Source organism: Salvelinus namaycush, unplaced genomic scaffold, assembly GCF_016432855.1.
Source record: "Salvelinus namaycush isolate Seneca unplaced genomic scaffold, SaNama_1.0 Scaffold119, whole genome shotgun sequence".
NCBI classification, from domain to species: Eukaryota; Metazoa; Chordata; class Actinopteri; order Salmoniformes; family Salmonidae; genus Salvelinus; species Salvelinus namaycush.
In genome coordinates this window covers 289686-303755 of record NW_024057886.1, presented here as the reverse complement: position 1 = coordinate 303755, position 14070 = coordinate 289686, and the positions used below count along the sequence as shown (strand labels likewise).

The window sequence follows — 14070 nt, the reverse complement described above, 5'->3', positions numbered from 1 at the left end:
CCTATCGAGACACGGCGGTGGGAAGGGACACCTATCCAGACACGGCGGTGGGAATGGACACCTATCCAGACACGACGGTGGGAATGGACACCTATCAGTACACGGCGGTGGGAATGGACACCTATCAAGACACGGCGGTGGGAATGGACACCTATCAAGACACGGCGGTGGGAATGGACACCTATCCAGACACAGCGGTGGGAATGGACACCTATGCTGGTGGGAATGGACACCTATCCAGACACGGCGGTGGGAATGGACACCTATCCAGACACGGCGGTGGGAATGGACACCTATCAAGACACGGCGGTGGGAATGGACACCTATCCAGACACAGCGGTGGGAATGGACACCTATGGTGGTGGGAATGGACACCTATCAAGACACGGCGGTGGGAATGGACACCTATCCAGACACGGTGGTGGGAATTGACACCTATGGTGGTGGGAATGGACACCTATCGAGACACGACGGTGGGAAAGGACACCTATCCAGACACGGCGGTGGGAATGGACACCTATCGAGACACGACGGTGGGAATGGACACCTATGGTGGTGGGAATGGACACCTATCGAGACACGACGGTGGGAATGGACACCTATGGTGGTGGGAATGGACACCTATCAAGACACGGCGGTGGGAATGGACACCTATCCAGACACGGCGGTGGGAATGGACACCTATCCAGACACGGCGGTGGGAATGGACACCTATCCAGACACGGCGGTGGGAATGGACACCTATCCAGACACAGCGGTGGGAATGGACACCTATGGTGGTGGGAATGGACACCTATCAAGACACGGCGGTGGGAATGGACACCTATCCAGACACGGCGGTGGGAATGGACACCTATCCAGACACGGTGGTGGGAATTGACACCTATCCAGACACGGTGGTGGGAATGGACACCTATCAAGACACGGCGGTGGGAAAGGACACCTATCAAGACACGGCGGTGGGAATGGACACCTATGGTGGTGGGAATGGACACCTATCAAGACACGGCGGTGGGAATGGACACCTATCCAGACACGGCGGTGGGAATGGACACCTATCAAGACACGGCGGTGGGAATGGACACCTATCCAGACACAGCGGTGGGAATGGACACCTATGGTGGTGGGAATGGACACCTATCAAGACACGGCGGTGGGAATGGACACCTATCCAGACACGGTGGTGGGAATTGACACCTATCCAGACACGGCGGTGGGAATGGACACCTATCGAGACAAGGCGGTGGGAATGGACACCTATCGAGACACGGCGGTGGGAAGGGACACCTATCCAGACACGACGGTGGGAATGGACACCTATCAGTACACGGCGGTGGGAATGGACACCTATCAAGACACGGCGGTGGGAATGGACACCTATCAAGACACGGCGGTGGGAATGGACACCTATCCAGACACGGCGGTGGGAATGGACACCTATGGTGGTGGGAATGGACACCTATCCAGACACGGCGATGGGAATGGACACCTATCCAGACACGGCGGTGGGAATGGACACCTATCGAGACAAGGCGGTGGGAATGGACACCTATCGAGACACGGCGGTGGGAATGGACACCTATCGAGACACGGCGGTGGGAATGGACACCTATCCAGACACGACGGTGGGAATGGACACCTATCAGTACACGGCGGTGGGAATGGACACCTATCAAGACACGGCGGTGGGAATGGACACCTATCAAGACACGGCGGTGGGAATGGACACCTATCCAGACACAGCGGTGGGAATGGACACCTATGGTGGTGGGAATGGACACCTATCCAGACACGGCGATGGGAATGGACACCTATCCAGACACGGCGGTGGGAATGGACACCTATCAAGACACGGCGGTGGGAATGGACACCTATCCAGACACAGCGGTGGGAATGGACACCTATGGTGGTGGGAATGGACACCTATCAAGACACGGCGGTGGGAATGGACACCTATCCAGACACGGTGGTGGGAATTGACACCTATGGTGGTGGGAATGGACACCTATCGAGACACGACGGTGGGAAAGGACACCTATCCAGACACGGCGGTGGGAATGGACACCTATCGAGACACGACGGTGGGAATGGACACCTATGGTGGTGGGAATGGACACCTATCGAGACACGACGGTGGGAATGGACACCTATGGTGGTGGGAATGGACACCTATCAAGACACGGCGGTGGGAATGGACACCTATGGTGGTGGGAATGGACACCTATCAAGACACGGCGGTGGGAAAGGACACCTATCCAGACACGGCGGTGGGAATGGACACCTATCGAGACACGACGGTGGGAATGGACACCTATGGTGGTGGGAATGGACACCTATCGAGACACGACGGTGGGAATGGACACCTATGGTGGTGGGAATGGACACCTATCAAGACACGGCGGTGGGAATGGACACCTATGGTGGTGGGAATGGACACCTATCAAGACACGGCGGTGGGAATGGACACCTATCCAGACACGGTGGTGGGAATGGACACCTATCCAGACACGGCGGTGGGAATGGACACCTATCCAGACACGGCGGTGGGAATGGACACCTATCCAGACACGGCGATGGGAATGGACACCTATCCAGACACGGCGGTGGGAATGGACACCTATCCAGACATGGCGGTGGGAATGGACACCTATCCAGACATGGCGGTGGGAATGGACACCTATCCAGACATGGCGGTGGGAATGGACACCTATCTAGATACGGCGGTGGGAATGGACACCTATCCAGACATGGCGGTGGGAATGGACACCTATCCAGACACGGCGGTGGGAATGGACACCTATCCAGACACGGCGGTGGGAATGGACACCTATCTAGATACGGCGGTGGGAATGGACACCTATCCAGACACGGCGGTGGGAATGGACACCTATCCAGACACGGCGGTGGGAAAGGACACCTATCCAGACACGGCGGTGGGAATGGACACCTATGGTGGTGGGAATGGACACCTATCAAGACATGGCGGTGGGAATGGACACCTATCAAGACACGGCGGTGGGAATGGACACCTATCAAGACACGGCGGTGGGAAAGGACACCTATCCAGACACGGCGATGGGAAAGGACACCTATCCAGACACGGCGGTGGGAATGGACACCTATCCAGACACGGCGGTGGGAATGGACACCTATCCAGACACGGCGGTGGGAATGGACACCTATGGTGGTGGGAATGGACACCTATCAAGACATGGCGGTGGGAATGGACACCTATCAAAACATGGCGGTGGGAATGGACACCTATCAAGACACGGCGGTGGGAATGGACACCTATCAAGACACGGCGGTGGGAATGGACACCTATCAAGACACAGCGGTGGGAATGGACACCTATGGTGGTGGGAATGGACACCTATCAAGACATGGCGGTGGGAATGGACACCTATCCAAACATGGTGGTGGGAATGGACACCTATCCAGACATGGTGGTGGGAATGGACACCTATATAAGCCTGTACTATACATTTCCCACTCCATGTAGGCCTATGTAAAATCAGGTGCATAGAACAGGTGGTGGACAGAATACTACAGTACCTGTTCCATAGGGTCTGGCTCCCGCGGTCTTTATGTTCAGGTTAACAGGAGCCACTCCATACGTTCTACAACAACAAACCAGACATGTCAACAACAACACACAATTTAACGCTACAGCGTCATAGGCTGTGAAATACAATAGATGAATTCAGGCTCATCAGCTGTACTTGAAACCCCTTATCTGGGAATAATAAGGACAGATCGGCTTAGACATTGCGGTGAACTATCCCTTTAAAGACCGTAAGGTGAACTATCCCTTTAACATTACGGGTGAACAATCCCTTTAAAGACCGTAAGGTGAACTATCCCTTTAAAGACATTACGGGTGAACTATCCCTTTAAAGACATTACGGGTGAACTATCCCTTTAAAGACATTACGGGTGAACTATCCCTTTAAAGACATTACGGGTGAACTATCCCTTTAAAGACATTACGGGTGAACTATCCCTTTAAAGACATTACGGGTGAACTATCCCTTTAAAGACATTACGGGTGAACTATCCCTTTAAAGACATTACGGGTGAACTATCCCTTTAAAGACATTACGGGTGAGCTATCCCTTTAACATTACGGGTGAACTATCCCCCTCTAAAGACCGTAGCTAGCATTAAACTTATCTTATAAAAAAAACTATCAATCTTAACATGATCACTAGTTAACTGCACATGGTTGATGATATTACTAGTTTAACTAGCTTGTCCTGCGTTGCAAATAATCAATGCGGTGGCTGTTAATTTATCATCGAATCACAGCCTACTTCGCCAAACAGGTGACGATTTAACAAGCGCATTCGCGAAAAAAGCACTGTCGTTGCACCAATGACCATACATTTTTTTAAAACCTGCATATTTAGTTCAAATAAAAGCATGTTTTTTTTTTTTACCCCTTTTTCCTCCCCAATTGTCTTGTCTCATCGCTGCAACTCCCGTACGGACTCGGGAGAGCCGGTCGAGAGCCACGCGTCCTCCGAAACACGACCCACAACGCACATCCAACCCGGAAGCCGGCCGCACCAATGTGTCTGGCGACCTGGTCAGCGTGTACTGCGCCCGGCCCGCCACAGGTGTCGCTAGTGCGCGATGGGACAAGGATATCCCTGTCGGCCAAACCCTCCCTAACCCGGACGACTCTGGGCCAATTGTACGCCGCCCCCATGGGTCTCCCGATCGCGGCCGGCTGCGACAGAGCCTGGGCTCGAACCCAGAATCTCTGGTGGCACAGCTAGCACTGCGATGCAGTGCCTTAGACCACTGCGCCACCCGGGAGGCCCCAAAAATTAATGTTAGCAGGCAATATTAACTAGGGAAATTGTGTCACTTCTCTTGCGTTCTGTGCAAGCAGAGTCAGGGTATATGCAACAGTTTGGGCCACCTGGCTCGTTGCGAACTGTGTGAAGACCATTTCTTCCTAACAAAGACCGTCATTAAATTGCCAGATTTTTACATAATTATGACATAACACTGAAGATTGAGTAACGTAACAGGAATATTTAGACGTATGGATGCCACCTGTTCGATAAAATACGTAACGGTTCCGTATTTCACTGAAAGAATAAACGTTTTGTTTTCGAAATGATAGTTTCCGGATTTGACCATATTAATGACCTAAAGCTCGTATTTCTGTGTGTTTATTATATTATAATTAAGTCTATGATTTGATATTTGATAGAGCAGTCTGACTGAGCGGTGGTAGGCAGCAGCAGGCTCGTAAGCATTCATTCAAACAGCACTTTCCTGCGTTTTGCCAGCAGCTCTTCAAGCATTGAGCTGTTTATGACTTCAAGCCTATCAACTCCTGAGATTAGGCTGGCGATACTAAAGTACCTATTAGAACATCCAATAGTCAAAGGTATATGAAATACAAATGGTATAGAGAGAGAAATAGTCCTATAACTACAACCTAAAACTTCTTAACTGGGAATATTGAAGACTCATGTTAAAAGGAACCACCAGCTTTCATATGTTTTCATGTTCTGAACAAGAAACTTAAACGTTAGCTTTTTTACATGGCACATATTGCACTTTTACTTTCTTCTCCAACAATGTGTTTTTTCATTATTTAAACCAAATTGAACATGTTTCATTATTTATTTGAGACTAAATAGATTTTTATTTATGTATTATATTAAAATAAAAGTGTTCATTCAGTATTGTTGTAATTGTCAATATTACAAATACATACAAATCGGCCGATTAATCGGTATCGGCTTTTTTTGGTCTTCCAATAATCGGAATTGGCAGTGAAAAATCATAGTCGGTCGACCTCTACTTTAAAGACACGTACGTGTACTGTGGGGCTCCGGTCTTGATGTCTCCGATGGTGACGCGAACATCATCGTCATCATCGTCACTGTCGCTATCACTGTCATCATCATCTCCTGGCTCCTTCTCCTGAGAGAGAGAGAGAGAGGGGGGGAGGAGAGAGAGGGGATAGAGAGGGAAAGAGAGAGAAGGGATAGAGAGGGAAAGAGAGAGAAGGGATAGAGAGAGGGGATAGAGAGAGGGGAGAGAGAGAGAGAGAGGAGAGAGAGGGGATAGAGAGGGGATAGAGAGGGGGGATAGAGAGGGAAAGAGAGAGACGGGGGAGAGAGAGGGAATAGAGAGGGAGAGGTAAGGGGGATAGGGAGAGAGATGGAAAAAGAGGGGGGGAAAGAGAAAGAAACAAATAGAAACAGACAGAGACAGAAACCAGATCAGAACCCATCTCTTCTACACATAACATAGTAGGGCCTGGAGTGTTTCCAGACCACATGAACTGAACAGGAGAAACTCCAGGCCTTAATTACACACAAAGCCCAAGTCAACAACGATAGGAGAAACACTGCCCCTCGGTACCAAATGGCACCCTATTCCCGTTATAGTGCACTACTTTGGTCAAACGTAGAGCACTACGGGGGAATAGAGTGCCATTTGGGACTAACAGGAGAAGAGGTCTTACCTGAGCTTCCACTCCGTTGCCTGTAGTAGCTGCCTCATCTGACTCCGTAGCAGGAACAGGTGCACTGAGGGTGTAAATATCACCAACACATTCAGACTGAGGGTGTAAATAGCACCAACACATTCAGACTGAGGGTGTAAATATCACCAACACAGACTGAGGGTGTAAATATCACCAACACATTCAGACTGAGGGTGTAAATATCACCAACACAGACTGAGGGTGTAAATATCACCAACACAGACTGAGGGTGTAAATATCACCAACACAGACTGAGGGTGTAAATATCACCAACACATTCAGACTGAGGGTGTAAATATCACCAACACATTCAGACTGAGAGTGTAAATACCACCAACACATTCAGACTGAGGGTGTAAATACCACCAACACAGACTGAGGGTGTAAATATCACCAACACAGACTGAGGGTGTAAATATCACCAACACATTCAGACTGAGGGTGTAAATATCACCAACACATTCAGACTGAGGGTGTAAATATCACCAACACATTCAGACTGAGGGTGTAAATATCACCAACACATTCAGACTGAGGGTGTAAATATCACCAACACATTCAGACTGAGGGTGTAAATATCACCAACACATTCAGACTGAGGGTGTAAATATCACCAACACATTCAGACTGAGGGTGTAAATATCACCAACACATTCAGACTGAGGGTGTAAATATCACCAACACATTCAGACTGAGGGTGTAAATATCACCAACACATTCAGACTGAGGGTGTAAATATCACCAACACATTCAGACTGAGGGTGTAAATATCACCAACACATTCAGACTGAGGGTGTAAATATCACCAACGCATTCAGACTGAGGGTGTAAATATCACCAACGCATTCAGACTGAGGGTGTAAATATCACCAACGCATTCAGACTGAGGGTGTAAATATCACCAACGCATTCAGACTGAGGGTGTAAATATCACCAACATATTCAGACTGAGGGTGTAAATATCACCAACACATTCAGACTGAGGGTGTAAATATCACCAACACATTCAGACTGAGGGTGTAAATATCACCAACACATTCAGACTGAGGGTGTAAATATCACCAACACATTCAGACTGAGGGTGGAAATATCACCAACACATTCAGACTGAGGGTGTAAATATCACCAACACATTCAGACTGAGGGTGTAAATATCACCAACACATTCAGACTGAGGGTGTAAATATCACCAACACATTCAGACTGAGGGTGTAAATATCACCATCACATTCAGACTGAGGGTGTAAATATCACCAACACATTCAGACTGAGGGTGTAAATATCACCAACACAGACTGAGGGTGTAAATATCACCAACACATTCAGACTGAGGGTGTAAATATCACCAACACATTCAGACTGAGGGTGTAAATATCACCAACACATTCAGACTGAGGGTGTAAATATCACCAACACATTCAGACTGAGGGTGTAAATATCACCAACACATTCAGACTGAGGGTGTAAATACCACCAACACATTCAGACTGAGGGTGTAAATATCACCAACACATTCAGACTGAGGGTGTAAATATCACCAACACATTCAGACTGAGGGTGTAAATATCACCAACACATTCTGACTGAGGGTGTAAATACCACCAACACAGACTGAGGGTGTAAATATCACCAACACATTCAGACTGAGGGTGTAAATATCACCAACACAGACTGAGGGTGTAAATATCACCATCACATTCAGACTGAGGGTGTAAATATCACCAACACATTCAGACTGAGGGTGTAAATATCACCAACACATTCAGACTGAGGGTGTAAATATCACCAACACAGACTGAGGGTGTAAATATCACCAACACATTCAGACTGAGGGTGTAAATATCACCAACATTCAGACTGAGGGTGTAAATATCACCAACACATTCAGACTGAGGGTGTAAATATCACCAACACATTCAGACTGAGGGTGTAAATACCACCAACACATTCAGACTGAGGGTGTAAATATCACCAACACATTCAGACTGAGGGTGTAAATATCACCAATACATTCAGACTGAGGGTGTAAATATCACCAACACATTCTGACTGAGGGTGTAAATACCACCAACACAGACTGAGGGTGTAAATATCACCAACACATTCAGACTGAGGGTGTAAATATCACCAACACAGACTGAGGGTGTAAATATCACCAACACAGACTGAGGGTGTAAATACCACCAACACATTCAGACTGAGGGTGTAAATACCACGAACACATTCAGACTGAGGGTGTAAATACCACGAACACATTCAGACTGAGGGTGTAAATATCACCAACACATTCAGACTGAGGGTGTAAATATCACCAACACATTCAGACTGAGGGTGTAAATATCACCAACACATTCAGACTGAGGGTGTAAATATCACCATCACATTCAGACTGAGGGTGTAAATATCACCAACACATTCAGACTGAGGGTGTAAATATCACCAACACATTCTGACTGAGGGTGTAAATATCACCAACACATTCAGACTGAGGGTGTAAATATCACCAACACGTTCTGACACATCCTGTAGACAACAGAGAAAGTTGAGACGACTCAGTAACAGGCTTAGACACAAACGGGTGGAGGGCGAGGAAAGTCACCTGACAGCAGCGGTTAGTTTGGCCTCTTCTTCATCAGCTCTCTCATCATCATCTAGAAGGGAAACGAACATTCATTAACTAACGGTAAAATGTAAACAATAAAGTCATAGATTACAATATCTCACGTGACCTAGTTATTTAACTTACATAGCTAGCTAGCCACGTTTGTTCTTTCAGAAGATCAATGCAAACGAACCCTTCATATCCAATGCTTCTTTCTGTCCATTGTATTTTTCCACATACCGGTAGCTAGATAACTACAAGCTGAGCAAAGTGCAAATCTTTGGTGCATTCCTGAAGGATATGCTGTAGCGTTAGTGAGTCGGCTTGACGTTTACAGTACGCTAGGCCAACACATGCAGGACCACGGCTTACGCTTTAGCAAGCTAGCTACAGCAACTACTGTGCTAAATAGGTAGCGCCTGTGCTAATGATTTGCAGTTGCATGTGGCTTAGTTATAACGCGAACAACTTAGCTAATGTTTTATTCATTTTAACACCTCTTTACCTCCGTAGAGCCACTCTTCTTCCTCGTCTCCGCCATCTCCCGCACTCGCGTCCGCCGGGGTTGTTTTGTCTGCCGCCTCTTCCGCAGACATCTTCTTTAACAAGCGGTAAGAAAGTGCCTTTCACGAAGATCGCAACTCTTGTTTTCCAGCTAGCTAGCTAGCTAACGAAACAACCCGGATAGTAGTAAATGCACACGACCAATTTTTTGTTGTTGTTAAAACAGCAGAAGTCGTCATAAATTATTGCACTATCTTGAAGCGCGGAAAATATCCACTTCATACATTTTGATTTCGACGAGCTAGCGGTGGACGGTGTGCCCGGAAGTAATCCTTCAACAGAGGGCAAACAAACTGTCTTCCTATTGGTCTAGCGCGAATCTGTCCCCGGACGTCGAAAATCGAACGGTTCATGCGCATTTTGGCCCGCGATGTCGAATGGAGTAACGTTTTAAAGACACAAGAGGGCGAAATAACTTAAATTATATTTTCTGGGGGGGGGGGGACACCGCATGAAGTTGTTTTTTATTATTGAAGGACAATGTAGCAGACCACTCCCTAGGATACATCTATTTGCTATTTTGTTCATCACAACAATTATATGTTGATACATACACCATTGGTGACTACATTGTGGACAACTATTCTGCTAATTCTTGTATAGACTATACCCGTATGCTAATCATGAATACACTTATTATAGCGTCCCACACAAACATGCAAGACTCCCTTTAAAACCAACACAATATACAATGTCCATTAAATACCCAAACTACATCATTTTCTTCAAAATAGGCGTGTATCATCGTGTCTACTGAGCACACAACAGCAGTCCAGTCCATCTGTAGTGATAGACAGCCGATGGCCACTTTAAAATGTCCTGATTGGTGTTGTGGTTTTGTATGGGGGTGGGATAGGGTAGACTTTAATGCAGAGGCTGCTCTATTGTTAATGTAGTTAATGTAGTTATGGCCACTGGAGTTCAGCCTCTGTTTATTGAACTATAAGGGGACGTAAAGATGGATCTATTAAGGCATACACACATACACACACACACAGGCACAAACACACACACACACACACACACACACATATACACACACACACACACACAGATACACACACACACACACACGCAGGTACAAACACACACACACACATATACACACACACTCACACACACACATACACACACACATATACACACACACTCACACACACACACACATACACACACACGCAGGCACAAACACACACACACACATATACACACACAGGCACACACACACACACGCAGGCACAAACACACACACACACACACATATACACACACACACACACAGGCACACACACACATACACATGTATATACACACACACAGGCACACACACACACACACACACACACACACACACACACACACATACATACATACATACATATATACACACACACACATATATATACACACACACACACACTTACACACACATGCAGGCACAAACACACACACACATACGCAAGCACAAACACATACACACACATACAGGCACACACACATATACACACACACACACACTTACACACACATGCAGGCACACACACACACACACACACTGTGAGGTACTTAGAAACAGTCTCTAGCACTTTGCCGATCTGTTCACTTGAAAGTTTGTTTATGCTTACAGAAGCACTAAGTGTTTGTCTGTCTTTTTGTGTCTCTCTCCTTCTGTCCCTCTTTCACTTTCTCTATTAATGACTCTATCTGTATGTTCTATTCATCGACCTCCCTCCCTCTGTCTCCCCCCTCCTTCCCTCCCACTCTCCCTCCCCCTCCATGCCTCCCTCCCTCTGTCTCCCCCTCTCTCCCCCCTCCCACCTTCCCTCCCTCTGTCCCCCCCTCCTTCCCTCCCACTCTCCCTCCCTCCCCCTCCATGCCTCCCTCCCTCTGTCTCTCCCCCCTCCATCTCTCCCCCCTCCCTCTCTCCCCCCTCCCACCTTCCCCCTCTCTGTCCCCCCTCTCTCCCTGCATCCCTCCCTCCCTCTCTCCCCCTCCCTCTCTCCCCCCTCCCACCTTCCCTTCCTCTGTCCCCCCCCTCTCTCCCTGCATCCCTCCCTCCCTCTGTCTCCCCCTCCCTCCCTCTCTCCCCCTCCCTCTGTCTCTCCCTCCCACCTTCCCTCCCTCTCTCTCCCCCCTCCCTCCCTCTCTCCCCCTCCCTCTGTCTCTCCCTCCCACCTTCCCTCCCTCTCTCTCCCCCCTCCCTCTCTCCCCCCTCCCTCTGCCCCCCCCCCTCCCACCCTCCCTCCCTCTCTCCCCTCTCCCCCCTCCCTCCCTCTCTCCCCTTCCCTCCCTCTGTCTCCCCCTCCTTCCCTCCCACTCTCCCTACCCCCCCATGTAGGGATTATGTTAACTAGATTACAGACTAATCCATGTTAAGCAGGTTTCAGTGAGAGCGCTCCGACATTGGTCCATCTGTAATTAGCCCTGTAACACTCATATTATCTTACTCAGACAACACTCCACCTAACACAGTTTATCTCACAGCTGCTCTGTCAAAACAGATGGTTTTTGTTGTTGTCGGGTTTTTTTTTACCCCTCACAACCCTAAGACCGTCGATGGACAATGAGAGATGACCGCAACGCCACCACAGAGGAACACTTAGCAACCCGCATGGAGCAGGTGGAAGATGAAGTGTGTTCCACACCACACTTACCATGCTATTATGGGATGTTAGAACAAATGGATACAGAAACATGTGTCCAAAATGGCACCCTATTCCCTATTTAGTGCACTACTTTTGAGCAGAGGTCCTTTGGGCTCAGGTCAAAAGTAATACACTATATAGGGAATAGGGTGCCGTTTGGGATGCAGGATATAATGCACTGTCAGCAAGGTGGAGAGTAGGGTTACATCAGATGGAGAAGTTAGACTGGATACAGTTACTGGGAGAGGGAGGGATGGGTTTCCTTTCCATCCTCTCTGTCTGTCTGTCTCTCTCTCTGTTTCTCTGTTTCTCTCTCTCTATGTCTGTCTGTCTGTCTGTCTCTGTCTGTCTGTCTGTCTGTCTGTCTGTTTCTCTCTCTCTGTCTGTCTGTCTCTCTCTCTGTTTCTCTGTTTCTCTCTCTCTATGTCTGTCTGTCTGTCTCTGTCTGTCTGTCTGTCTGTCTGTCTGTCTGTCTGTCTGTCTGTCTGTCTGTCTGTCTGTCTGTCTGTCTGTTTCTCTCTCTCTGTCTGTCTGTCTGTCTCTCTCTCTGTTTCTCTGTTTCTCTGTTTCTCTCTCTGTCTGTCTGTCTGTCTGTCTGTCTGTCTGTCTGTCTGTCTGTCTGTCTGTCTGTCTGTCTGTCTGTCTGTCTGTCTGTCTGTTTCTCTCTCTCTGTCTGTCTGTCTGTCTGTCTGTTTCTCTCTCTCTCTCTCTCTCTCTCTCTCTCTCTCTCTTTCTCTGTCTGTCTGTCTGTTTCTCTGTCTGTCTGTCTGTTTCTCTGTCTGTCTGTCTGTCTGTCTGTCTGTTTCTCTCTCTCTCTCTCTGTCTGTCTGTCTGTCTGTCTGTCTGTCTGTCTGTCTGTCTGTCTGTCTGTCTGTCTGTCTGTCTGTCTGTTTCTCTCTCTCTGTCTGTCTGTCTGTCTGTTTCTCTCTCTCTCTCTCTCTCTCTCTCTCTCTCTCTCTCTCTCTTTCTCTGTCTGTCTGTCTGTTTCTCTGTCTGTCTGTCTGTTTCTCTGTCTGTCTGTCTGTCTGTCTGTTTCTCTCTCTCTCTCTCTTTCTCTGTCTGTCTGTCTGTTTCTCTGTCTGTCTGTCTGCTTCTCTGTCTGTCTGTCTGTCTGTCTGTCTGTTTCTCTCTCTCTCTCTCTGTCTGTCTGTCTGTCTGTCTGTCTGTCTGTCTGTCTGTCTGTCTGTCTGTCTGTTCTTGTTATTTTTATATCTGGTGTGTTTTTGTTCTACCTTGTTATTATTGTTTATTACACTGCTATTGATTACTACATTGTTGGGTTTAGAGCATTTCACTGTACTTGAGCACGTGACATTAAAACTTGAAACTTGAAATGAAATCTGAGTGGCCATCAGATGCCCTCTGTAGGACGTCAGTTCATCTGTCTAACAGCAGAATGACTCACACTGTAGAGAGAGAGAGAGAGAGAGAGAGAGAGAGATGGAGGGAGAGAGAGAGAGATGTAGAGAGACTGTGAGGGAAAAATATGAGTGAGACAGAGAGAGATGGAGAGAGTGAATGATGAGAGAGATGGGGAGAGAGAGAGCGAGAGAGAGAAGAAAAAGTTGAGAGAGAAGAGAGAGGGATATAGAGATGGAGAGAGAGAGAGGAATGGAGAAAGAGAGAGAGATGGAGAGAGAAAGAGAGGGATTGAGAGACAAAAAGAGAGAGAGAGACAGATAGGGAGACAGAAAGAAACAGACATAGAGAAAGAGATGGAAGGTGTTTGAGAGAGACAGAGAGAG

At 47.8% G+C, this 14070-nt stretch overlaps 1 protein-coding gene across 3 annotated transcripts in view; it reads right to left on the bottom strand.

Moving 5' to 3' along the window:
• Positions 1-9950, bottom strand: part of fip1l1b (FIP1 like 1b (S. cerevisiae)) — a 40460-nt gene extending 30510 nt beyond the window's left edge. For all 3 annotated transcript variants that reach the window (XM_038982496.1, XM_038982499.1, XM_038982497.1), the window contains exons 1-5: positions 9622-9950; positions 9114-9165; positions 6494-6557; positions 5840-5946; positions 3556-3620 (exon numbers count right to left, since the gene is read on the bottom strand). In XM_038982496.1, the coding sequence (XP_038838424.1) occupies positions 3556-3620; positions 5840-5946; positions 6494-6557; positions 9114-9165; positions 9622-9712 (379 nt within the window). In that variant the 5' untranslated portion in view covers positions 9713-9950. The remainder of the gene's footprint in view (positions 1-3555; positions 3621-5839; positions 5947-6493; positions 6558-9113; positions 9166-9621) is intronic.
• Between the last annotated feature and the right edge of the window lie 4120 nt (positions 9951-14070).